General features: G+C 39.5%; 2 protein-coding genes across 3 annotated transcripts in view; one reads left to right on the forward strand and one right to left on the reverse strand.

Moving 5' to 3' along the window:
* AKT3 (AKT serine/threonine kinase 3) overlaps nt 1–13,563 on the reverse strand; it is a 150,763-nt gene extending 137,200 nt beyond the window's left edge. Inside the window, exons 1-2 of one of the 2 annotated variants that reach the window (XM_033054283.2) lie at nt 13,466–13,563; nt 978–1,132 (exon numbers count right to left, since the gene is read on the reverse strand). In XM_033054283.2, coding sequence (XP_032910174.1) covers nt 978–1,023 — 46 coding nt within the window. In that variant the 5' untranslated portion in view covers nt 1,024–1,132; nt 13,466–13,563. Of the gene's footprint in view, nt 1–977; nt 1,133–13,153; nt 13,280–13,465 lie in introns of those variants that run through there. The other variant, XM_033054282.2, reaches the window with a different exon arrangement.
* Nucleotides 13,412–15,289, forward strand: LOC116993601 (homeobox protein Hox-A13-like). The gene is made up of 2 exons (XM_033054423.1): nt 13,412–13,690; nt 14,028–15,289. Exons 1-2 carry the CDS (start codon nt 13,412–13,414, stop codon nt 14,487–14,489), a joined length of 741 nt encoding a protein of 246 aa, XP_032910314.1. The 3' UTR covers nt 14,490–15,289.
* The last annotated feature ends 10,032 nt before the right edge of the window (nt 15,290–25,321 follow it).

Here is a 25,321-nt window from a genome sequence, read left to right on the forward strand (position 1 = left end):
CATTATCTTGCCTTCCTTGACATTTTATGTCAATCTGCAATAACAAAACTAATAATGATCTTTGTCTTCACACACTCTATTGAAGCAGAGGATTTCTTTGTAAATTAAAGGGTAATTTTGTTCCCACTGTTTCAGTCTAATCTTTCTGGGCTAGGATCACAGAAACTCATGGCATAAATCAACCTAAAATCCAGATCACCTCATCTCTATGAGAGAGGTCATATTCTTTTGAAAGTAATCATGTGTGCAACCACAACCTAAAGCAGAGCAGCACGAAGCATGGAAGATTTCATCCAAAGTTAATCACATGATAGGAATGCCAGATATTTCTAGAGGTTTCACATTCAAAGCTGAACATACAGCAACCTCCCTAAATTTGCAAATCACATGGTAAAACATTTTAAAGACACATCTCAAGAATTCACAGGAATTCAAATATAAAGAAAATCATACTTTATACTGGTTTATAGTTAGGAACATATTCTTTAATCATATGGCTTACAGGTCTGCTAAGCAATTAGGTATATGCTGAGTTTTATGCAAGTACTATGCTGATTTTACTGGAACTACTTGCATCTGTAATACAATGATTCTGAATGATTTTGGCATCTAGGAAATTTCACACAAAGTATCACATCTACAGCAGCTTCCAGGCAACCTTTGACTGCACAGCTCTATTACTGCCTCTTCCAGCTGCCACAAGAGCCAGTTTAGTCTGATGCACAGGTAACAGCAGCTGCAGCAACAAGGTTCAAGTTCAAGTGGGAATTACTGAGTGCAACTTTCTCTGCACTGTCAGCTACCCCACAAACTGGGGCAGTGCTGAGGGCTATGTATCAATACCAACCAGGCCTAAATCTGACCATATGGTCAGATTAGCTTGCTCCAGACCAGAAGATCAATCAAGAACATTCATCTGTGTAACCATGTCATACCATTGCACAGAGAAGCACTTTCCATTAAAAGGTAGAACTTACCCCTCTTCTGTACCCAGCCTTCCTTCACAATGGTAACATCGCTCATGATGACTCCACTCTGAACCCCAAACTCAAAAGAGTATTTCTTTGAGTTATCAGCTTGTCTGCTTGGCTTGTCTTCTGCAGCTCTTCACAATTTCTACCGATGAGTCAGACTGGAAGGAAATATTAGAGAAAGAATTTGAGTCTTTTCTGTTTTCCTCACTTGACAGCCAACAAAAAAGTCTTTGTTGATGTGTTTCACTGACTGAGATCATATTAAAAATCTGCCTTTATTTTTAATTAACTGTATAACACAATCATGTTTCTACTCTTACAGCACATTTTCCATGAACACTACAATACTAAAAAGCAGCAGAATGTGTTAAAATTTAAGTCATATGGCACTTTTTAAAAGCACACAGCAGAATTCTCTCATACTAATGCATAGGATGCTGTTAAATGAAAGGCTGCCGGCCCTGCTTCAAAGGCCCAACTCTGAACACACAGGAGCTTCCCCTGTTCCCACAGTTGTCAGAACCCATGCAATGGACAAGTGCTTCCTCTATTACGGCCACCTAAAATCATATTAAGAGTGCGAGAAAATGGAATGAAAGGTGACATTCTTGCTACTTCCATTATATTATTATTATAGCCAATACAAATCCTGAACTTACAAGAGTTTTTCAAAAACAGCATTATCTCCAAGTACACAAACAGACAAACAACTTCTTACAAGTACAAATTAACCAAAAACATCCCCAAATGTTGAGTTTATAAAAAGGAGTGGATGTTCTCCCAAAGCTTTAAGCCAGGCAGTGACAAGAGTGCTCTTTTCCCTACAAACCTCAGCCTGCAGGGCACAGAAGGGAAGTTAGTCCTGGAACAGGACATACCACTCTCAGAAGCCACAACCTTCTCTTTTGACCACCTCACTCCCAGAGCTAACCTAACAGCTGTGAAGAAGAGATAAATAGCACTACAATTAAGTAGGAAGAGAAGCCAGAGGCCAGGAGATGTTTCCTTTTGCCAGCGAACTGCCTTTCCCCTCCAATCTTCAAAATAAAGAGAAGCATTCAAATAATGTTCATCCAGAAAAGCATGGGAAGCCAAGAAATGGGATTTCTCTGATGATGGAGGAACACCCTTCCACAGCTCTATACACAGGAGCACACATATACACAGTGGTGGCACAGAACAGGAACACCCCCACAAGTTTAGTGCTATCAAATGCAGCCAATACACATCCACTTAGTAGACTGACCGACAAATATAAACAGGAAAGAAACAAATGTGACAGTGCTAGAAGCAATCTGTGCAACAAACTAATGAAGAAAGCACTGGGAAATCAGTTTCTTTAACACAATCAAGTACAAACTAAAAATGGAACCATTACAGACATACAGATTATTTCTTATTTATCCTTTGAAATATGTGTATTTACATGACACAGCAGCTAGATGAAAGACTACTTCTGCATGGGTGGTGTAACATGCAAAATACAAATGCCACAAAAATACAGGACAACCCAATTTTACAGAAACACTCTAGTGCGCCCATTTAAGTCTTGCTTTCAGTAAACTATCTATTTTTTTCAAAAACACTCAGTAATTCAATTGCATAAAAGTAAAAATCACAATGTTAAATGCATTAATTCTGTAAAGTACAAGCAATATTGACTACTGTGTCTCTGACATCCCCACAGCACTGGCAGATAGGGCACTGTGACACACAACCTTTGGCACTGGCATCAAACCCTGTCGTGTCCAGGAGGACACCACACACCTGTGTCTATAGAAACACACCCCGTAAAGCTTTCATAAGAGTTAAAAGAAAATGTTATGTACATTTTTTAAGGACATGTTGTTAATTGCTCTAACTTTAGCTGCTTAGGCATCATATCATATGCAAGCCAGAACAGCAGAAATAACCAAAGCATGCATTTCCCCATCCTGCACCTTACTAATGTGAGAGTTAATTTCTGGGTCAGACATTATCAGAACTTTTGTTTGCATGCTTCAAACGAGATAAGCGAGTCTATCAGCTGTTCATGAAAAGAGATCTGACAGATTAAGACACGTGCCTGAAAGCAGGCCGCTGTTCCGCCGTTCTGGATCACCGCAGCACAGCATCAGCTCTTATTACAAACACATAAATCTTCACAAAGCCCAGAGGTGGGTGTCAAACAACTGTGACCTAAGAGCAGCTGTTCTGGGAAGGAAGTGTAAGCACATCAATTTCCAAATACCCAACTTAAGTTCAGTTTTCTACAGGACTTTCATTGCACTCTCTGAGAAGTAATCACAGTTTATTATTTTTTCCAGCTATAAAGACACAAGAAGCAATATCACACTCAGTATTTACCTTGGGCTGGCATATGCTGCAGTACATTTTACCCTTTTGGCAAATTTAATGTACATTCCATTTTTGATGTGCACTTGTAAACAGTGCAATGATTTATTCTTACTGGTAAAGACATAGCTATAAGAAATTAACTTCTGTACTAAGTAGCAATAATCTTGTCTGCCCACAGACTGATCAATCAGTCCATGATTTATGAATGAACTCATGTTTGAAGCTCCCTATTTACCCACTGATTACAACTAAGTTATTGTTATGCAATCAAAATCTGATCTATGACCGACTTTCACGTCAGACAGTGTCTGAAACAACCTCGGGTCTACGCCTGTAGGCTTGCATCCCACCCATCACATGTACTGCTTTACTGAATTTTGAACAAAATCCCCAAAATACAAAAATCACACAAATGTGGTGATAAAATTAACTGCACTATCCCCAGTTTAGTTTCACAGTATTACCAGAAACAACTTTAGGACTACCAACAGTTCTATGGTTGTATTGATTGCTCCATTAATGGGTAATTAAAAGTCAAGCTGAATTACATAGGAAGCTGAAGGAGATAAATCAAAGCATTAAGAAGCTAATGAAAATAAAGGTTATATGTGCACACTACACTTTCAAGAAGCCATTTGTAAGCATCTGTAATATTATCTCTTACTGAATGCTTTTGAACCTTTCTAAAAGCTGTACTCCTTTACTCTAAAAGTCATTCACCAATGCTCCAGAAGAGTAGAATTTTGAGAATTACTTATCATGACCAAAACTGTCCTTATAGTGAAAAAAAGTCACACAAAAGCCAACTTCACTGAAGATGTAATAAAGAATTGTGTATAAATATAAAGGAGTGTCTGAAACACACAGAACTCTCACATGAAAACAGCATTTCTTCTATAGTTCAACTACTTCAAGAAAAGCTACAGGAATGTTTATTCTGCACATCTGGCATAGAACTCAAATACTTGTTAGCAATCAACTCTGCTCTCCCAATGCATCTGAAGTCACAGCAGCTGGTATGCAGTAATTTTTACAGTTTACCTTACTGCTGTATAGGACGAACCCACAGAAACAGGAGAAAAATGTTCGAACTGAATTTGATGACGTTTTGCATTACAGGTGCTTCCCACAGGGAAGAACTTGACTTGTTTTTATATATTTTCCAGCAACTAGAGTACACATCAGATTGCTTCCCCCCACCCCCACTTTTTTGTATCTTATCAAACTTGTAAGATATTTTTTCTAACAGTATATTGTGTGTATTTTGCAGACAGAATCAGATAGTCATGTATATGCACAATTCATACAAGAACCCACTGTCAGCATACTTTACAATGCAGGTGTAAAATTTAGTCCATTACAATCAGTGATGTGAAGAACTTAGGGACAAAATTTAGTGGTGGACTTGGCAGTATTAGGTTAGCGGTTGGAACGATCTTTTCTAGCCTAAATAATTCTATGACTCTATGCAAACACCTGCTAGGGGGTTTTATCTCACAAAAAATGCACAACTTTTCCTTTTTTCTTCAGGAAGTTATTAAGCCACCTTTTTCGTGTGAGATAAAACAATTCAGCACTCTTCTAAAGAGCTAGTATTATACTTTTAAGTTCCTAGCTGTAAAGGTTGCAAAGGCAACTTTCTGACCAAAGATTAAGCAGAGACTACTACAAGCAACAGTTCTAGATCCCTGTGCCAAGGCTCATAGTTTCCCTGAGCCATGGTAAAAACTAGCCAACACCTTCTCAGTTTTCATGCTGAACTTTAAGAGTATCAGTAATGTAGAGAAGAACCATCTTACTTCATGATGTTACCATATGGGAGCTATAAGACCAACAATTAAAATGAGCAATGGACCATTCAGTAGAAAGACAGCTTTTCCCCAGCTTCTGTTTTTAAATTAAAGGAGGCTCTCATGCCCATCACAGCAGTCAGCTACCTACAGAGACCTGGTGAATAGTGAGAAGGAAAGAAATCTCTTCCAAGCAGAAGAACTAAAAACTGTGTCTCAAGTCTGCACTTAATAACCACTATGTGCAAGTGAATTATCATTGAGATTCACAAGAACAGACAAGACTCCTTTGAAATCTGGGCATCTTCCCATTCTCCCCATGACAAGAGACAGCTGAGTAAAGCAGACAGCACCCATAAATTCAGTGTAAATTGTATGATTCAGTTCTCTGTTGTAAGAACTTTCATAAACACAGGCTTCTACTTTCAACAATTTTGGAGCTGAGAAAAAACAGAAACTCTCACATTTACCAACTCAAGTTACCAGAGAGAATACCAGGAGAATCAATTTCAGTGCTTCCAGAGATGATCCCCATAACTTCTTGTACCATTATCAACTCAGTGAATCATTCAACCTTATTCTCTTAATATAGGAGTACTACCACTCTCCCTTTTTACAAGCAATCATTTGTTTAGTAAAATGTTTGAGGAGAAAAGAACACTAAGTGAACCTTTCTGATTCCCTTTGTATGACTCACTGAGATTCCAAGCAAAGCCAAATCTCATTATCTCTATCTCCTGATTTTTCAGAAAAGTAACTGAATCATTTGTGCAGGCACACGATACCCGCATCACCAAAAAAGCAGTTCTCAGTGGCTTCCATCACGTTTGTTACCTTGCTTTGGGGGCTTTTTATTGTAGCAGATCAAGCTATTAAGAGTTCTCCTCAAGTTTGAGCTTGACTCCTCCCAAACAACCGAGCAGGCTGTAACTGTTTCCAATGCAGGTTGCACTCCCAGAGCAAGGAATTCAAAATGTCAAAGCTCTAAATTAAAATCAGAGTTATCTTTAGGAATGGAAGCTGAAATCCAGGTTTTATTTATATGAAAAACACATGCATATCCTCCTCCCCTAGCAAAGCTGCCAAACAATTAGAGGATATATTGCACATCATCAAAAATTGCACAAGAGACTATATGACAGAACAGAGATTGCTATATTGTTAGTGGAAGAATCACACTCAGGTGAGTGCTTTGTCTAAAAAGTACGAAGTATGTATACAGGCATTTATAAACCATCTATTCTGAAATTTTGGTTACTCTGACTGATTTAAATACTATCACAACTTAGACTGAGGAAAAAGGAACCTCTAGGCTGATAGTATTTTCCAACTTATCAGAGTCAATTAAAAATCGAAAAAAGAAATACAAAAAATCCACAGTATCAAACAAACACAAAAGATGAACTGATTTGACAAGACAAAGTAACTAACAAACAATTATTATTTTAAAAAAATAGATCCTAAATTTATAAAATTATAAATGTCATGTACATATGACTAAAATTCTGAAAGATACCTAAAGTACTTCCTAAGTAGACATATTTACAGTTTTTAAAACAAATATTAAAAAACCCAAGATACTCCATGATAGGCATTTCAAATACTTTTTAAACTACATTTCATACCAAAAGCCTCAAAGAACTTTAAGAAAATTGGCATTAGAAATTCACTTACAACTTTACTTTTTAAGTTTTGATTTGGAATAATGAGGGGCATGATAGGAAAATGGCACTGTCTTCACCTTGAGGTAAGGAAAACCAACATACTTTGGAAAACATAAATAGTTATTTTTAATGCATGCTTACATGTATGCTTAATATTTGCAGTGTTCTATTTTCACTTTCAGGATGTCAACAAGCTTCACATAACTAATATATGCTCAGATAAGCCTAGTTAGGAGAATGCAGGCATAATCAAATATTAATATACAAGTTAGATGTTTTATTTAGAATCTGCAACTGAATAAGTTTATCAGGAAAGAAAACATCATTCTGTATTTTATTTCCCATTACAATCACAAAGCAAGTTATTTTAAGGGACGAAGGTATAATTAAAGCAAGGTGAACAAAGCCACCCTTGCCTTTGTTTACCAAGGTATAAAGGAAGTTTCTAAATGTAACTAAATTGTTTCTTTAGATCCCATGTGAAACATTAACAACCCATTGTTTTGCCTTGTGTTTATTGACAAAAATGCTTTAAATCCTTTTTGATCCCCCCCAAATCACATAAAACAATAGCTGAAAAGCAGACAGAAGCAGAGATAAAACTTATTAGAGTGTATGTCTGAAATGAAACCAAAGAATACATTTCAAGTAGAAAAGATGAAGGGAGGGCTAAAATTATGCATTAAAAAAATTACTGAGGCAATGATCTTGGGAGAGTTTTGAGACTCAGAGAAAGTCAAATCAAGGATTAGCTAAGTTGAGTATCACAACTATGATAATGTTACTACACTCAACCCTTCAAAACACATGTAATAAATTTAATTTGCCATGGATTAATATGGGATTTTTAATCCTTGCCTTTTAGAGACAAAGTTTCTTTGCTCTTTAGAAGTACAGTTTAGAAAATACTCAAACAGTGAAGAAAAAATAAAAATAAGTTCCATAGTTTTAAAATAAACTAAAATTAATTTTCTATGTCTAGAAGACTCAGGGGAAAAAACTAACCTAATTTTCAAAAGCTCAAAAATCTGGAAATTCCTAGTCATTCTAGGAGAGAAAAGAAATCTTTCAAGAGATACAAATCAAAGTTTCAATTAACTCATCTATTTAATTATTTCTGTGATGGTAACTTTTCTGCAGCACAACTCTACATTGGGCACAAAAGACCAAGCACACCACTGAATAAAAAACACAAATACATGAACTACTCATGAGTAACAAGAAAGTACTGAGAAAAAAAAAGTTCTCAAACTACTAATATGAAAAAAGTTCAGTGACATGCCTACCAAATAGTTTTCTTTTAAACTCTTACATTTATTTATTATGTCTACATCGAACAAATCAAATTCTGAATTGTCTTGTAATAGGAATGAACTTTGTGATTCCTTCCTACAGAGCAGCCAAACATTGCTGAACCTACTGTCAAATCCTGACACTGCAACATGACTAGAACATAATCAACTTCTAACCTAAAACCCTCAGATTTTCTTGTTCACACTCAAAATGCATTATTTTCACCAACCTTAAACCTGGATTTTCTAAGGACAGAAGGAATTCTCTACAATCCTAACTTACATACAGGTGCAGAGCTCACTAGGTGAAGGTCTTTGGCAAATGTTATATGAAAAGTCAGATTACATGAAACTCGCTTGTACAACCTTAACTCTCACAGTGTATCAATACATTTAGAAAAGAATATAATAATTTCAATAAAAGCTTATGAGGCAAGTTGCAATAATTATATATCTCAAGAAACACACTGAATGCTTAGGGGAAAAAAATAAATTGTGTTGGTTGGTAGACATTGTTTTGCAAGATTGCTGAGACTCAACTGAGAACCACTGCATTAATTCTGTGGTGTTAAACCAGCTGTACAAGGAGCTGTTGACTGCTGGGCACTGACGTTCCACACCTACAAAAAGGTAGTGGTGAGATCTTCACTGATCTAAAGTTGAAGTAGGGTCTTCACCTCTGCTCCAACTGTAGGAGGCATTCAAACAAATTTGTCATGTGGACAATACAGGGAAGTTTGGCAAACCGTGCTGTCAAGTCATTCAGACTTGCACACAAAGTATTGAGGTCCCATTTGCATTCTTAAGAGAATTTAAAAATCAGTGCTGTTATTTAGTCAGGATATTACAGAGAAAAAAATCACAGGGCAACAATGTGTTCTTAACGCTACTTTGATCAGTGTGAGTCAGACGCTCACATAGAAATATGGGGAAGATGAAGATTGGTCAAGATGGGTTCAACACATACTATTTATCCTAAACATAGTAAGTGTTGACACAAATAGTATCAAAAATCAAAGAAACATTTAAATTGAGCAAAAGTAAGCACCTTCACATACAAAAGCCAAGTATGCTTACTCTCCTTGACTGTAACATTGAATGTTATTAAATCTTGGGGGATGTTTTTGGAAGTGTTAACTTCACTACATCTTCCTGCTACACCTGAACAACAGTTTTAAATAATATAGGAAAAAATAATCTGTTTAAAATCCTTGGCATGCATCATAAATGCCCACATTTATTGATTTAGAGTCATGAAACAAGAAAAAAATGCCAAATAATCACCTACTATACCCTTGGATTTTTTTGCAGTTTTTTTATTAGTACATACTAGTGATTTGCTTAAATAAGTTTCACTTATAAACTCTTACAGGGAGTCCAGAATGTTGCTCATACAATTGCCCAAGATAAATGTATAAACCAAAACTTTAAAGATTAATTTTTAGGCTAAGAAAATACAAAAAAAAAAGTAACTTTCACATTCAGTGTTTTAGTATTTTCTGGTAGGTTTTGAGTTGGGTTGGGATTTTGGGGGGCTTTTGGTGTTCGCTTTGGGGGTTTTTTTTGTTGTTTCTCAGTCTTCAACATTAATTTTTAAACAGCTTGTATCAGCTTTTCCAGCTATTGTGTAACTTATCTTCAAAAAGTAATCTTTTCTATGCCACAACAACTTGTTGCAAAGAAGAGTAACTTGTGCAACACATTTATTTACCAAGGAGACCCTGTGGTCCTGGGGAAGTCTCTTCCGTACAGCAAAAAGAAAACACATTGGTCGACAAGCAAGTTTCTCACTGAAACCACACCTTTCCTCACAATGCAAAACTTCCTGAACTACATGTTGTGCTAGAAAGCACCCCCTGCCTCTTCCACGGTATTCCTATTAGGCCTATCCTAACAGAATGAGAATCCAAGATAACACACATTAATCTAATATTCTAGAATAATTTGCAAGGGCACTTAAGTTGGCAATATTTTCTTTTAAAAGACAGTACTTCAACAAGAAGTGGGTTGTAAAGTTCATACGAATTCTGAAAATAAAAACAGTCTTTTAACTTAAACAAAACTCACAAATGCACACATTTAACTATTTTCCTCTTTTTAAATTGCTGCTGTAGTTCACCGGGGCAGTATTGCACATTTTGAACAAAACATTTATTTTATTAGTTGGAGAAAAGCGACTTTTGTTATATATATGACCAAACCCCCTACAAAACATGCAGTTATACTATGGTGTGTTACTTTCATATGAAATCAATTCATTTATGCATTATCCACGTCAAAATGAAAGTATGGCACAACAAAGTTTTCAGTCAGTATATGTCCACACCCTTCCACTCTCCAATGTGGACTAAAATATAGATTTTTTATGGTCCAAGCCATAAAATCTGCCAAGGAACATTGGGTCTCTGTTTCAAAACTGAAGGAAAGCTAGGCTACCATGTTGCCAAGTCCACATCACCTGTTGCATTAACAGCACAAAATGAAACTGTAAGCAAACAGTTACAAGAATCTGTGTCATCTTCCTACTCAGAACGGCACAGAAATTTCAAATCCATTTTAACACACACCACTTTAATAATGGTCCGTAACTTTCAAAACAATTGAGTGTTTCAAAGTTATTTCACAAACAATACTTCTTGGGCATATAAATTATTACTATTCAGTAGGTCTCCTTAAACTGGGAAAATGTGCACCCAGAAAGTGAAAGAACGCACAGTCACACTTGGTCTTAGGCAAATTCCAAGTAGTCTGAAGGATCTTTTAGTTATAATAGAACCTTCAGGCACATGCTGTTGCAAAACGCAGTAGGAAGTCAAGATACGGTTTCTGGTTAGTGTCTTGCAAACAGAAGCTTGGGTTACAAACAACTGCAGAGCTCTAGTAAGTGGTTTTGAGTGAAATAAAAAAAAAAATCACCAGAGTATTTTCCCTTTCACAAAGCATTTGTTCCATTGTCAAACAGTCAACAATTTCTAGTGCATATCAATGCCATCAAATCCTTATAACTGTACCTACTTCAACTGGGGCAAAGTTAAAACTAGTACCTGCCTGAATTCTCACCTACTTCCCTTAGAATAGCAGTGTTTTGCTCAAAACCACATCATCTGCCCCCAAAATGCAGAACAAATGAGGGAGCAGAACACTGAAATACTACTTTCCGTGAACCTATTTATGAAACTAAGGAGACTACTGAATCCATTCAAACCTAGACTAACGCACCATAGAATAAACTGTCCAAAACAAGACAGTCTTGTTAATATTATGTGTGTTTACACATACACCATGCACTCACATCAGATTAAAAGAAAAAAAAAAAAAGTTATTCAAACAATACACGTAGCCTTCTAGGAAACAGAGACATCTTATCTCTGAAGTTTCTCTTTGGCCCTTATTTGAACTTAATTTACTGGTTGCATCCAACAAAAATATATCCACAGGAACTATAATTAGTAATCCAGTCCAATTAAAGATATTGGGGTTCACTTATAGGCGCCTACCAAAATTTACCAAAAAAAAATTTAAAAACCAAAACAAAACAGTCCTACAAACTTGAGTAGTACACTCACTTTAAAAGCCAAAATAAGCCTCCTTCTCTACCTCATGTGCTCTCTTTCCACATTCCTGTAAATGAGCAGGTCTTGCCTATAAGAGCAGCTGGCAAGAGCAGATCCTGCTTAAAATATTACTTGTCATAAGTTAAGGTCTACTTAACTGCATGATTCTTGCCTTGAGAAATAAAACCCTCTATGTGCAAAATGCAGGGAACCCTGTTTAGCAAAGTTTTAGCAAGATCTAAATAAACATTAGCAGAAGAGACTGCTCTATGTTTCTTCAGTACTGAGAAAAAGTTGGCAGTGCAGGTATCAGGCACATCATAATTTTTGTAATAAAACTCTTAAACAGAGACTGGGACACGTTTTCATAAAAATTATGAGATGATGCAGATAGAATACAAGGAGCCAGTCAACTAATAACTAAACTAAAGAAAAAAAAAACTGGAATAAAGGTCAAGAGAGATTCAATTGTTTATTCTTTCCACCCGTAGGGAAATAAGATTTCTCTGTTTTACATTTAATCAACGTATCATGGGAGAACGTGAAACAGTCCTGGCTATTTCACGCCTCTTGGATTCCCGTCCAGAAGTAAACTAAGAAGCGGTGCCCATACAAAGCAGCCCCGCAGCCTATAAGCCCGGTAGCGCTCGTTACATCACGATCATTTGCATTTAAAGTACAATATATAGCGCTGCGATGCCGCTGCCGAGGGGCGCCGCGCTGACCCCTGCCAGGCACAGCCTCGCACCGCGCCGGGCACGGGGGATCCGGGCCGGGCCTGCCCCGCCCCGCGGCTGCACCTGCCGGGAGCCGCCCGGGCAGACCCCGCCGCAGGCCCGGCCCGGCCCGCAGCAGCCGCCGGTCACCCGGGGCAGCCGGCTGCGCATCAACTTTTGCATGTGGGCCGCGGCCTCCATGATGGCCGGGGCGGGCGGGCGGGGGCGAGCGGGGGGGCCGGTTTGTTTACTTGCAGCCAGAGCCGGCGACGGCGGCGGCAGCAGCAGCAGCAGCATCCTCCTTGTGCGAGGCGCTGCCGCCGGCGGCCCGCGGGGCGCGGAGCTATTCTTAGCGCAGGGGCTGCGCGGGCACACACGCGCGCACACACACGGGCACGCACACGCACAGAAGTTCCCAGCGGATAAAATCCCGCGCTAGTCCCGGCTCCGGCGCCCGCCGCACGGGCGCGGGGAGGGGAGGCGGGGAGGGGCCGCCGCCGCGTGGGAACCGCCGGCCCCGCGCATCCAGCGCCCCCGGGGCGCACGCCCTGCCCTGCCCCTGCCGCCCCCCCTCCCCCGTTACATAACTCTCCCCGCCGAAACGCCCCCGCCCCGCCCTTCCCCATCCCGGCCCCGCACCCCGGCGGGGCGACCCCCGCCCCTCCGCCCCGCTCCCGCCCCGCCGCCGGCGCTAGGCCACGGGCGCCCCCGCCCCGCGCTCCCCGCCGCCCCGGCCCCGCCGCGCCGCCGCCCCGCATCCCCTCCCCGAGCGCCCCCGCCGCCGCCCGAGCGCCCCCGCCGCCGCCCGGCCCCTCCCGCCCCGTACCTGCAGAGGCGGCGGCGCCGCGGGCGCTGCTGCGGAGCCCGAGGGCGGCGGCGGCTTCGGGGGGGAGAAGGGGAGGGAGGGCGCCGCTGCCTCCTCCCCTGTCCCCCCGCCGGGCTCGGCGGTCCCTGGCGGCCGGTGTCTCCGCGGGGGCGGGAGGAGGCGGCTCCGGCCCCAGGGCGCTGGCGGCGGCGGCTACATGGAGCTGCGCGCCCCGCTACGCAGGGAGGCGCCCGGGCGGGCAGCGCGGCCGCAACATCGATGCGCGGGGTCAGGAGGGCGGCGGCGGCGGCGGCTCCCCCCCGGCGCACTCACCCCGGAGCCGCCCGGGCCCCGCTCTCGGCTCCTCCCGCCGCCTCCGCCGGGCTCGTTATTGACTTTCAGGAAAACTCCCGACGTCACCGGCTCCCCCCGAGTGTCTCCCCCTCCGCGGCGGTGGCGGCGGCGGCGGCGGCATCCCCGGCTCTCGCGAGAAGCGCGGCGGGGACGGGGGGGCCGCCAGACAGCGCGGGGGGAGCCAGACAGAGGGGGGCGGCTGAGGTGAGGGTGGGGGGGGCGGGCGGCAGGGAGGGAGGAGGAGGAGGAGGAGGAGGGAGCGGCGGAGGGAGGAGGGAGGACGGGGGAGGCGAGGCAGCCCGCCCGGCTGGCTGGCAGGCAGGCAGGGGCGGGAGCCGAGCGGAGTGGCGTGTCCCGTCCCGCCGCCGGGCCGCGGGTGGGAGCGGGAGGATGGATGCACGGATGGTTGGATGGATGGATGCAGGCAGCGGCGTTCGCCGGCGCTGCGCCGCACCGCGCCTGGGTCTTTCGGCATCGCTGCCCCTCGCCAGCCCCGCGTGCGTGTCCCGGGGTTAGTTCCCTTTGTTCTCGCACTCTGCAGTTACACAGCCCCCCGCCCCGAGCTTGCCCTGGTACCCGGAGCGGTCCACTTGGCTCTGCAAAGTCCTCCAGGAATAGAACTACCGGTTACGCCGCAGGAAGCCGTAATTCATCCCTCGCTGAAGTGTTTAGTGGATGCGCCAGCCTCAGTGTTGCTAAATTATCTGCAGGCTTCGCCTTACCCCGTCGGGCAAATAAACACCTAGAGAAAGCGAACACCAGCGCTGTCGAGCCTCTGGCTCTTCCCTTTGCCGCAAGCAGCGTGGGAGCGGGGCCGGTGCGAGCCGAGCAGCCGTGCTGCAGGGCTGGGCACGGCGCTCTCCCGGCGCGGCGGGGCTGCCCCTGGGCCGGGGATGCCCGGCCTGCTGCTCCCTGCCGCAGCCACCGCCGAGCCCTCCTGCAGCCCTCAGCTGTGCCTGAGCTCCATCGCTACCGTGCCCTCGACGCTTTGTTCCACGGCTAAGTGGCTGTGTGTACGCGTATTGCAGGAGTTTCGTGCACATAAGGATGTCTTCTATCGATTATGGTTTCAATAATATGAAAAAAAATTCATTTTCTGTAGGAATGCACCTATTTATACACGCAATTCACACTGACCTGTGTCAGAACCTGTTACTGCAGAGGAGGAATAGATATTTAGGGTTGCTTGAAATGCAACTATTTGCTCTGTAAAAATGCACACACAAAAAAACTACACTAAAAAAAAAAAAAACCACCCGAAAATGTTTCTCCAGCATGAACTTCATCTTTAATTTTTAAGTTTTCCTTCCTCTCATATCCCATCTTCTACAACTGTTTGAAACATCAGACTTCCTATTCTCTGTACCACTACAGGGCTTCAGAGAGGTTTTTTGAGAATCTAAATAATCATATGAGTTGGCACAGGACTGGAAATTTGCCTCCGGGGGCACTGAATCCTTTCCCTGCTGCGGCAAGCAACCACACCAATAATCCCATTCATAAATATGCTGAGTTCCCTCTTAGAACTATGAAGTTTGTTTGCCACACTCTTCTCGCTAGCAGGCTACAACCTAAGCTCTCTGTCCTCCTAACTCTGAAGAAAAACAAAATTTATACTGCATTTAATTAATGTGTATTTTTGAAAAATAGTTTTAAAAGGACCTTGCCAAGTGTTACTTCCTTTCCCAGAATTTACCGTTCGGTCTTCCTCTTTCTCAGAAGCACTTTAGTAAAGTGAGCATCTTATTAACCATCAATATTCACAGAGAACCATAGTATCAATTATTAAAATATGTTTATTCACTAATGTCTCCTTTGATCATTGCTACTACGCTGCTCCTGAAAAACTGAAGGTGTAGTTCTTGGAATGCGTCTTCTGTGTGCTGCAATTCCTCCGAAGAGCTCAGAACCTAAGGCAGCATGAAATCTGCATGGGCAGTAGCTGATAGACTGCCAATCAACTGTTCAGGTGCCAAACACTGAGTGTGAAATCCAGGCCCACAGAAAGTCCTGGTATTTGATATCACTCAGGTCATTCCTGCTCTGTGTTAATCCCTGCCACTCACAGTTGCAAATTTCATATTAATAAAGTATATGTGTATGGTTGGTCTCCCTAATTGTTGTCTCCAAATACTTCCCTCATTATGACATTGTTTGCTTACATTTATAAATATTCGGTGTAAATCACCTTGGAAAAATCAAAACTAAGAGGTTTTTAAAAGAAAAACCTCCTTCCAGCATGCTAAGAAAAAAAAAAAATTAGATAATATTTACCTACAAAGTGAGATAGTCTTCTGCACTTTTATTTCATTACTAATTGCTGAAAATGAAACCGTGGGCTGAAATCTGTCATGTTGATCTGGAGCTTAATCTGATCAGCAACACCTGATTAGTAAAATTTTGTTCTTTCTATATGGCATAAACAACTATGCATAGGTAAATTATTTTTTTTATTCAGTATGACTTTGAAATCAGATTCTTGATCATCCTACTCCTTATAAATCAAATATCAGCACTGTGTTTTGAAATTCATAGTTTTTAGCTACTCCTAAGTTTTTGATCCTGCTCAACCTTATATATTGACCTCAGTGTGCTGAATCTAAATTGATACTTTTAATATGGATTATTAAATGTACTATATAAATAAGTGCTGTTATGCAATGATTTTTTCTCTCTATAGAACATATGATTATTTTATTCCTTAGTATCATACTTCAGGGCTTCAAAATGATTTCTTGTAAAAAGTTAATCACTGTAAATTGGGCAGAAATGACCCCTTGATTAATAACCAAACAGAGGTATACCTCTTTCAGAAATAAAATGCCTGTGATGTACATACTGTGAACATAATGAGGTTGTAGGTTCTGTAGAAATGACATAATTTTCAGATTAATTACAATGTGACATGAATTTAATGAACATATTAACAGCATATGCTAATGAAGAAAGTATTGCAGTTCACATGAGGAGAACAGGGCTGCATGTAATTTCAGGAAAAAATGGGAGCCTCAGACGTTACATGCTCCAATTAGAGTCATGAAACCAAACAAATAAAACCCATTCATTGTCATCTGTCTGGCACTACCAAGAAGCTTGATGAACTTTTACATGATCGCTTGTAATCATTATTTCAACAGAAACCAAAGGGAAAACCTGCAGATAATCTCAATATATACCTGTCCATGCCACGGCAAAAAAGGGTGTATCTCTTGTTTAATTTAACATGTTCATTTAACTATTATCATGACCACAGTGATAGGATCTAAGATTACAGAGATTTACATCCTGAAAACAAATAGTTAAATAGGAGAGAAGATTCTGCCTGCAGAATCAGTTCTTTCTGCCTCTACGGGTAACATCGCCTTCAGTTTAATTTCGTTCCTTGCTTCTCATGTCATCTAATAAGATTGCTTCCACGAAAGAATGCATAAAGAAAAACAAAACAAAACAAAAAACCCAAAAAATAAACAAATCAAGACAAACAAAACTTGAAGTGTAGAGTTTCATAAAAAAAAAAAAAAGAAGAAGACAAAAAAGGACAATGGATCAGAGATCAGATGACAATCTCTAGTATTAAACTCCCTATTACTGTCTGCCTTGTTACTGTTTGAAAAGCACACACAAATGTCAGTGGAAACTGACAGGAGAGCAATGCAATTTGCGCTACATAAAATGATGCTTAAAAATGTTATGCATTTTTTAAATAGTTAAGGTGTTGCCTGCTAGAGTTGTAGCTTATTTTTCACTTATGTGTGTAGCTTTTAAAAACATGAAACACCTCTATTCATGAGTTTTAGTTCAGCTACTACAAGGGGTGAACCTGTTCACCTTATGCTGAGCTCTGACTCTGGATTATCTGTACTGCTGGGTGCACACAGACACTTCAGGACTTTAACCAATGTCATCTGCATTGTAGTCATTTGTGGCAATTGGATTTCTCAGAAGAAGAAAGAACTCGTGGTAAAACTGTAGAATTCAGATAAGGCATGTAGGAAAAATGTGGGCAGGGGATATTGGAATCTGCTGGATACTAGGAGGAAACAGAACTTGTGGTCAGTTGAATTTTACAGTTCCTATATTTTCCCTTTCTGTTGCATTCAATTCTGAGTAACTTCATTGCTTTAATCTCTTGCTTCTTTGCCTGTAGTCTCTTGGCATTTATTTATTTATTTACTTGTGATATTTCTGTTTCTGCAGCTACCTTGGAGGGCAATATTCCACTCCATGTCCCCACATATCTGTAATGTATTTAGGTTACAAAAAATTAGAGAGCAGTTACATACTTACTTTTAATATTAAAACAGTTGAGAAAAAACCCCTCAACCTGGACTCTAAACTTTGTGTCTGCACGCTGTTTTGCTACACATGTCACCAGTTCCATGAAACTGCTTCAGTTCCACCCAGTGGATGGCTGGGCTGGCTTTTGTTGCTGTCTGGTTCCTACACAAAATTGTCTGGATACAGTAAGTTCTCTTTTGCTCAGATGGTCACAGTTCCTCAGAGCTTAAAACAATTAAGCCCTTACGAACTCGTGTAGACATATACTCATACTGTAATTATTAATAGTATACTCTTCTTGTTATTATTAATTTAGACCTGCAGGTTGTAGGCTATCTGTGAATACACAGTAAAGCAAGATAGCAATAAAGAAATCATTCTGTCCACCTATGTATGGCTGAGCAGTACTAGAATTATGCTGAGCACAGTGGAGACTGGATATAAGACAGGGCAAATATCCGTTGATTGCTTTTATTTTACAGCATGTTATTATTGCTTTATTATTTATCCTCTGAAGATTTAAAAAAGTGTTTTCCTTCCCCTTCTTTCCCATACTCCCAAGCACTGGAGGTCTACGAGCAGTGTGAAAGGCACATGCCCTACCCCAGTGACCTTAACCTGCTTTGAAACCAGATAAGACAGTAAGGATAACAAACAACAGGAGAGAAGGATGGGAAGAGGGCAGTAAGATTACATGGTTGCACAGTTTAGCTATATGCTTAACTTGATGTATAGGCCTTCAGTTGAACTTGGAAATTTTTCCTCAGTGAGAAAATAGTTTCCATGGTGCACAGATTTATCTGAGGGAGGTCAATCTACTACAGAAGCAACCCGAAAAAATTAAAATGCCAGCCCTTCCGACTGAGCTTTTTTTTCCCTCTTCCCTATCCTATTTTAATTTCATCAACACAGATAAAATATGTCTTTGAATAAAATTCTGCAATTACTACCACACAGTGATTTCTCACACAGAACCTTATCTGTGTCCTGGTCTCACTTAATTGAAGTCAATGAGAAAATGCCAGTTGAAGCTAGTTAGGAGATCAACTCTGTAATGCATGAGCAAAATGAAGGAGCACAAAAGCTTAATGGAGAGAGGAACAGAATTTTAAACAAATGTCTCCTCTTCAGAGGTTTTGTGACTAGGACCACCTTCCCCTTTTGGTTCTGAGAGGATCACGGCATCACATCTGCCCAAAGAGTTAGGAAGAAACAACTGTGAAGAAAGCTGAGTGTTGGTGGAGAAGAAGCCATCTACTGCCAGGTTTAGTCCAGATCTTTGCCTTTATTTGGGACATTACTCTGTCTTTGGCAAATCAATCAGTAGTGGTGCAGAGCATCTTCCTCATTTAGTGTGCTCCTTGGAGAACCTTTCTCTGCCCCTTGCTACCGTGCAGACTTCACAGTGTGATTTGCTGGATGGCTTCCCTACTATATCAATCACCTTGCTTGTAGCTGACAGCCCTCCATCTTTTCAATCTGTAAGAGAGTGGCTGAAGTACAAGGAAATAGTCTCGGTGACAAAAAAAAAGTATTCAATTAGACTAGACTATTGGCTACCCTCATTCCAAAACCCCACCCTTGATCCATTATGTGTCAGAATGTACCTGCACTTTCTGGAAACAAAACTGTGACACATAATCAAAGAATTAGCACAAAAGTTTAGAAAATGAAGACAGATTGGGGTTGCAATAACAAGGACCTCCACAGATCTGATAAGTATGTTCTTGTTAATAATGAAAAAGAATGAGGTAGTAAAATATTAATGGAGCATTCATTAATAGTCTTCAGAAATGAAGGACAGATTGCCTTGAAGACTTCACTTACTTTACACTATTTTGCCTGGTTTAACTGGATATAGGCCTGCTTTGTATTAAGCAAAGAAAAACAAGATAATGCTGAATCTGTCCCTTCATACATACCTATTGAACACAGGAATCTGGTATGAAATAAGTGGGATGGATGTCTACAGTAAGGTTTTTCTGCCAAATTTGTTAGCAATCTGTTATGCAAAACTTCATGATAACAGAAATCTGATCAATTACTGACCTCTTTATAACTTTATTTACCATGAGCTGAAGGGAAAAAAAAATGTGCATAAGCAAAGAATGGCAAGTTGTGACTAAGTGCAGGAGACAAAAGTATTCATCCATCCTCTCCTAATGCCAAGATTTGAACAGGGTGCTCCTGAGCAGATGGTTTAACAGACTAAAGCATTAGTTTGCTGATCCTCTGTGCTTGCTAATTAATTCTTCAGTTTACTAGGATTTAAGATGATTGTTAAAAACAAAGCTTCTCTTAAAATAAACTTTAGGTAAATGTTACAAAATGGTGGTTAAGATTCTAATTTCTGTAACAAGAATGTTGTATATTTTCTAGTAAAATGTTAATTATCTAAATGTCCTAAGTGCTATCCTTAACACTTCTGTCTCTGAAATTTTTTTCTTATAAGAACTTGCTTTTGTTCTCCTAGTTAATTAATCCTCTGACTTCCTGTTGACATTCTTGGGCCAAGATTATGTCCTTGACTTCTGTAAGAATGGCATACGTACAGTTGTGGAAGAGTTTAATTTTTTGTAGCAAAATTATCCTCTCCCCCTGAAGTGTTTTAAGTCCATTATCATGCAAAATGTAAAAACTGTAATATGTCCTTTGTTGTTTTTATAGTCATTGTTAATCTGAAGAGTCAGGATTTCATGTAGTAATTTATTTCAATTTAATATGAAAATGACGAGTTCTCATTACATTTATTAAAATGCAGTGTTGTAGAGTAGATAGCTTTCTATTAGATTTAGACAATGGGAAAATAATTTATTTATTTTAGATTTCATTTTTATAGCAGTTTTATAAACTGACGCCAATTTGATAACAGAAGAACTTCTCTCAATAGAAGTTACGGAATTTATAGCACAGAAACGGAAAAAAAAAATCAAGGAATACTATTAGAATGAAATAATGTTTTACAAAGTAGGAAATACAAAGAAAAAACTAGTACTGGGAAAAGAAATCTCCACTTACTAAAGCTAAGGCATAAGTTTTGAAGACACATCTGTTGCTTACAAAGGGTAACCCATGGCAGTATTGATGGACTTCAAAATTTGTGGGTGGAATCAGAGAAGGTCTCTCCAGACAGTTCATGGTGGTTTAAAAGAAGCACCTCTGCCATAGTCCTGCTTTGACACAGGAGATACTGTGAGATTCTGCACCTGATTTTCATGTCTTGTTCTGTTACCTGTGAGTTTGTATGTCTTTCATGATACCTTCCTCCAGGTTTGGATTTACTGGTGACAATTCAGATATTTATGTTATCTCTGTAACTCTTCCTTCTGTCAGAACCATTATTAGTTGTTTGTTATGTTAAAAACTCTTGGCAATTCTCCTTTCAGAACAGCAGATAAGAATTCTTATTACTATTGTAAGGAATTCATAGCTTGCCTCGTTCTATAATCTATCCATCTTGTAAACCAAGAAAAAGCTATTATTATAGATGATTCAAGGCTGAACTTTTTAGTAAGCTGTCAGTATGCCGTCTTCATAAAATCAGTTTTCAACCCTTTTCAAAAAGCAATATTTTTATCCAGAATAACTGCAAGGAATTTTGAAATAGTTTTAATATATCCTTAACAGGGAATCTACACTGAGGCTGCTGAGAATACAACATATTTGTTTACATGACATATGAATTGAAATGAAAGTAACACAATAAGCTGCTTAGGGTGAATTAATGCTGGTAAAATTTCATTTTTAATTTCAATAATTTTAGATAGGTGGTTTATTACAACATCAGTCAAACAAGTACCAAAATACTGTGTCCAGACGAAGTTCAGTATTTAAAAACTGCTAAGAAAATTTAAAAGAATTTAAAAATCAATGATGTGTTGTTGAAACCTTACTTCATATTAAAAGATTATATCGAAAGAGTCTGATCTCTTTAAGAAAGAAAGAATTCATATTTTTGTCCTGTAATGTGGTAATTCAACATGTAAAGGTAAATGCCTTTGGAAGATCTGATGAATGAAAACCTAGCTGACAAACTGAAAATGAAACTCTAGCTTTAGCAGTAAGGAAATTCTCTAATAATATTAAATTGAAATAATTTAAACAATGAGTACAAGATTCTCTTCTACTTTAGACCACAATTCAATATTCTTGTTCAGCTCTTGTTCACCTGCTAAAGAAATTAGGAAAATGCTGAGGTCTGCATTAACTTGGTAGCCCAGACTCACGATCACACTAAGATTTTCTGGTCATAAAACCCAAGCTTGTGAACATTTTGGGTTTTTGCCTTTGAACCCCAGTATCATGACCTGGAGACAAATGTTGGCTGTTAAACACAGACAAGTAAAATAAAAAAATTTTAAAATAAAGTGTACCATTAGTAGTGGAGCTGAAGAAGAGGGATTCTTTATAGATCAATTCTGCCCTATTTCCCACATCATTACACTTCTTGACACCAGCTGCCTTGCAGATCCCTAAAATCTCACCTCTTCAAGAACAGATTAAGTCCTCCTCACATGCCCAAGACCACAGTGATTCCTCCAGTTAATATTTTAGACTCTGCCATATGGAAAACCTTAACAATAGAGAGGTCTTTCACTCAGTGACAAGTTTTCATGAGAATTTTATTAATTTACTCTCTCTGAGATCATAATCTCTCCTTGAAACTTTCTGGAAGAGGGTATATGGACAAAAAGTTAGTGGAAGAGAAAGGATAGGCAGAAAGGCAGATGGGCATAAAGAAAGTGCAGGAATTCACTCAGTTACCATGCTGGAAATTATCAGAAGAATTGTCCTTATGTACCTACTTGACTTACCATAAATTTTAATGAAAACTTCAAGGGGTTGAGACTGCTTCAATATATATCAAGCCCAGAAAAGATCCTATGCTTCTACCCTTTGCTTTACACTAGTACAGGGCAGTACCCAAGGAATAAGTGTCACTTTATTCACAAAACAAATCTAGTCTTCTCCAAGTTTTACAAAACAGGTCGCTTTACTGCATACAGAAAGGCTGCACAACAGTTTGGGAAGAAAGTGGTGGGGAGAACAGAAGAAGATTATATTTAGAACTCTGAGAATATTTAGGGAGTCGAAATCTGATTGCCAACCTTGTAACTTGATCTACAAATCTGAAATGCACATATGGTCGATATTTTTCTATTACATAGCATTTATTTCTGGAAGTCTTTTCACTTTTGTCCTTTTTTGATCTGTAAAAAAACCAAAACATTTTTGGCATGGCCTTAAGCTGAAATTTCAAATGAACATGAAACATTTAATTCCTTTTACTAGCCAATATGGATAGTTATCAGTAGGCACTCCAAATATAATATCTCCTTATGAACCACTGGTAGAGGATTGTAGTTATAGTGAAGTTTTTTTAACGCACAAAAAAGAAAGATAATGTGAGTTGAGAAAGCACTCTGTACCATGAATTTCATTGGGGTTATCTATTTGTCAGACTTTTTAATCACAGCTAATTATAAATGATTCATCAGAATGTTTGAAGTCCTACAGAAATGCTTAAATAACTCACGGTTTTTGCTGTATAGTACTGCTTTAAAATATTGTGCTTGTCAGAGGAATAATGACACTTAGCACTGTTGTATCTTCATATAATTGTTCTTGTTTGTGTTGTTTTCAGTTTATTTATTCCTCACTACCCTTTATTTGTGCAAATCAATTCTAGGCAAGTGAGCCTGCCACTCCATCAGCTTCTTATTTCCTACTTTCAAATTGTGACAAAGCTAGAAAGCTTTCCAAATTCTACAAAAGTTCTGGGCTTAGTTTTGCATAGGGTACAGGTGAAAATTCACATAGTTTTTTTTCACTGTTCCTGTAAATTTATTTTTTACAAAAAGATTGCAATTAAGTATTAGTCTAATAAGCCTTGAACCTGGTTATAGGGGATACAGATAGTCATGGGAATAAGATGAAAACAGATTTCAGATCTACACTTTTGATTAAACTTCCAGCTGCACAGTTAGAAGTCTAAGTTGCGATGCTAGTTAGAAGACGAATTTCCTGTTTTCTGTGTTGTTAATGGTGTCTTGCCCTGAATCACCTTCAAGGAGAACCTGCCTCTCTTTATTCATGTTATGGTGGTCTCAGCAGATTTGCTTTTTAATTCAAAAATGAAGTTTCGGTGTCTAAATTTATTCAAGGTGAATATTTTCTTACTTGTACTTGTCAATTCCACTGCAATTTCTTTAATTTTTATGAAATAATTTGATCTTTCTGCTGATATAGAAGGAAAGAATGTATTAATGCTTTGTTAATTACAATCTTGATTTGTTCGAGTACATCAAACCAAAATAAATGTGCTTTGTTTCTTTTAGGGTGAAGAAAAAGAGTTGATTTTCAGAAAGTGCCCTATCCTGACAATGAACCACTGTCACTCTTGGTTAGAAAATATGATAAATCCTCTATTCTTAATCCCTTTCAGATTTTCCCACTGTATGTGAGATGCTTCACAAATGTTTGATAAACGTGCTCCAAAGAAATTCAGATCTTACAGCAACTGAATGGAAATAAGTCAGAAAACTGAAAAGAATGGTAAATTATGTTTGCACAGGTCTACAAGAAAATACAGGTTTCCATAAGACCTTAACTTGAACTTAATGGATCTTTAGATGAGATTGTGCAAACTGTAAAGTTGATATTTTCAACTCAGAAACAGAATGGGACAGATAATTACTTAATTGAGTATGGTTTTTGGGTTTTATTTTCCCTTGGAGAGGATGCAGAAGTATTTATTTGTGTGTCTCCCTGCTGCCTAACTATATATTTTCAAAATATTTGTAGAAACAATGCTTCTGAGATTTCTAGATCCTTGTAATATTTGACAAGAATTGGATAATGGATTCAAAAGCTGGAAGGTGAAGATAACTGACAGCATAAGACAGCTTTATGCTCTCATGAAACCTGGCTAAAACCTGAGAAATGTTACCCTCAACTTTAGAGGGCAGTGGAGCAGCGGAGCTCTTCAGAGGGCCACTTAATACTTGTAAATAACAATGTCTTCTCTGCATCTTGCTTCTCACAGTAAATGAAATGTAAACATAAGTCTCCCCAGCTTCAGCACAGGGAACCACGCAGAACATCTGGTAACATTATTTTTAATTTCTTAGGAGGAGCAGCCCAGGCTTTATAAGTAACATTCAGCGTCTTTTTATCTTCTAGCAGAAATCTGTTTTCTTTTATGAACAAGGAAATATGCCATAACCTAAGAGATTTCTTCAGTAAACAACAAAACAAGTAGATCCAGGTATAGCTGTAGCTGCTGGCACTAAAAAGGTACAAACCTGAACTTTGTCTTATTAATCTCAAATAATACTGACTTAAATCTTTACCCTGCTACACAGGAGGCTGAAATGCATCACCTCAGCATAATCTGTGTGCAGTATTTCTCAACTGTCAAACACAAAGCCCAAGTCTAATTTAAGTCCATCAGCTGGGATAGGAGATTCATTGACATATCAAATGAATAATCTTCTATAGGATTTCAACACATCTGGGGTGATTTTGCAATTTTTTTCTTGCTTAGCTCCCTTTCAC

This window comes from Catharus ustulatus, chromosome 3 (assembly GCF_009819885.2).
Source record: "Catharus ustulatus isolate bCatUst1 chromosome 3, bCatUst1.pri.v2, whole genome shotgun sequence".
Lineage (NCBI taxonomy): Eukaryota > Metazoa > Chordata > Aves > Passeriformes > Turdidae > Catharus > Catharus ustulatus.

What these genes read in the sequence shown, in the direction of transcription:
- LOC116993601 (XM_033054423.1), top strand. Translation starts at nt 13,412, where the DNA reads ATGCGCGGGGTCAGGAGGGCGGCGGCGGCGGCGGCTCCCCCCCGGCGC. An exon ending in GACAGAGGGGGGCGGCTGAG is followed by an intron (nt 13,691 to 14,027) that starts GTGAGGGTGGGG and finishes CGCACTCTGCAG; the next exon opens with TTACACAGCCCCCCGCCCCG.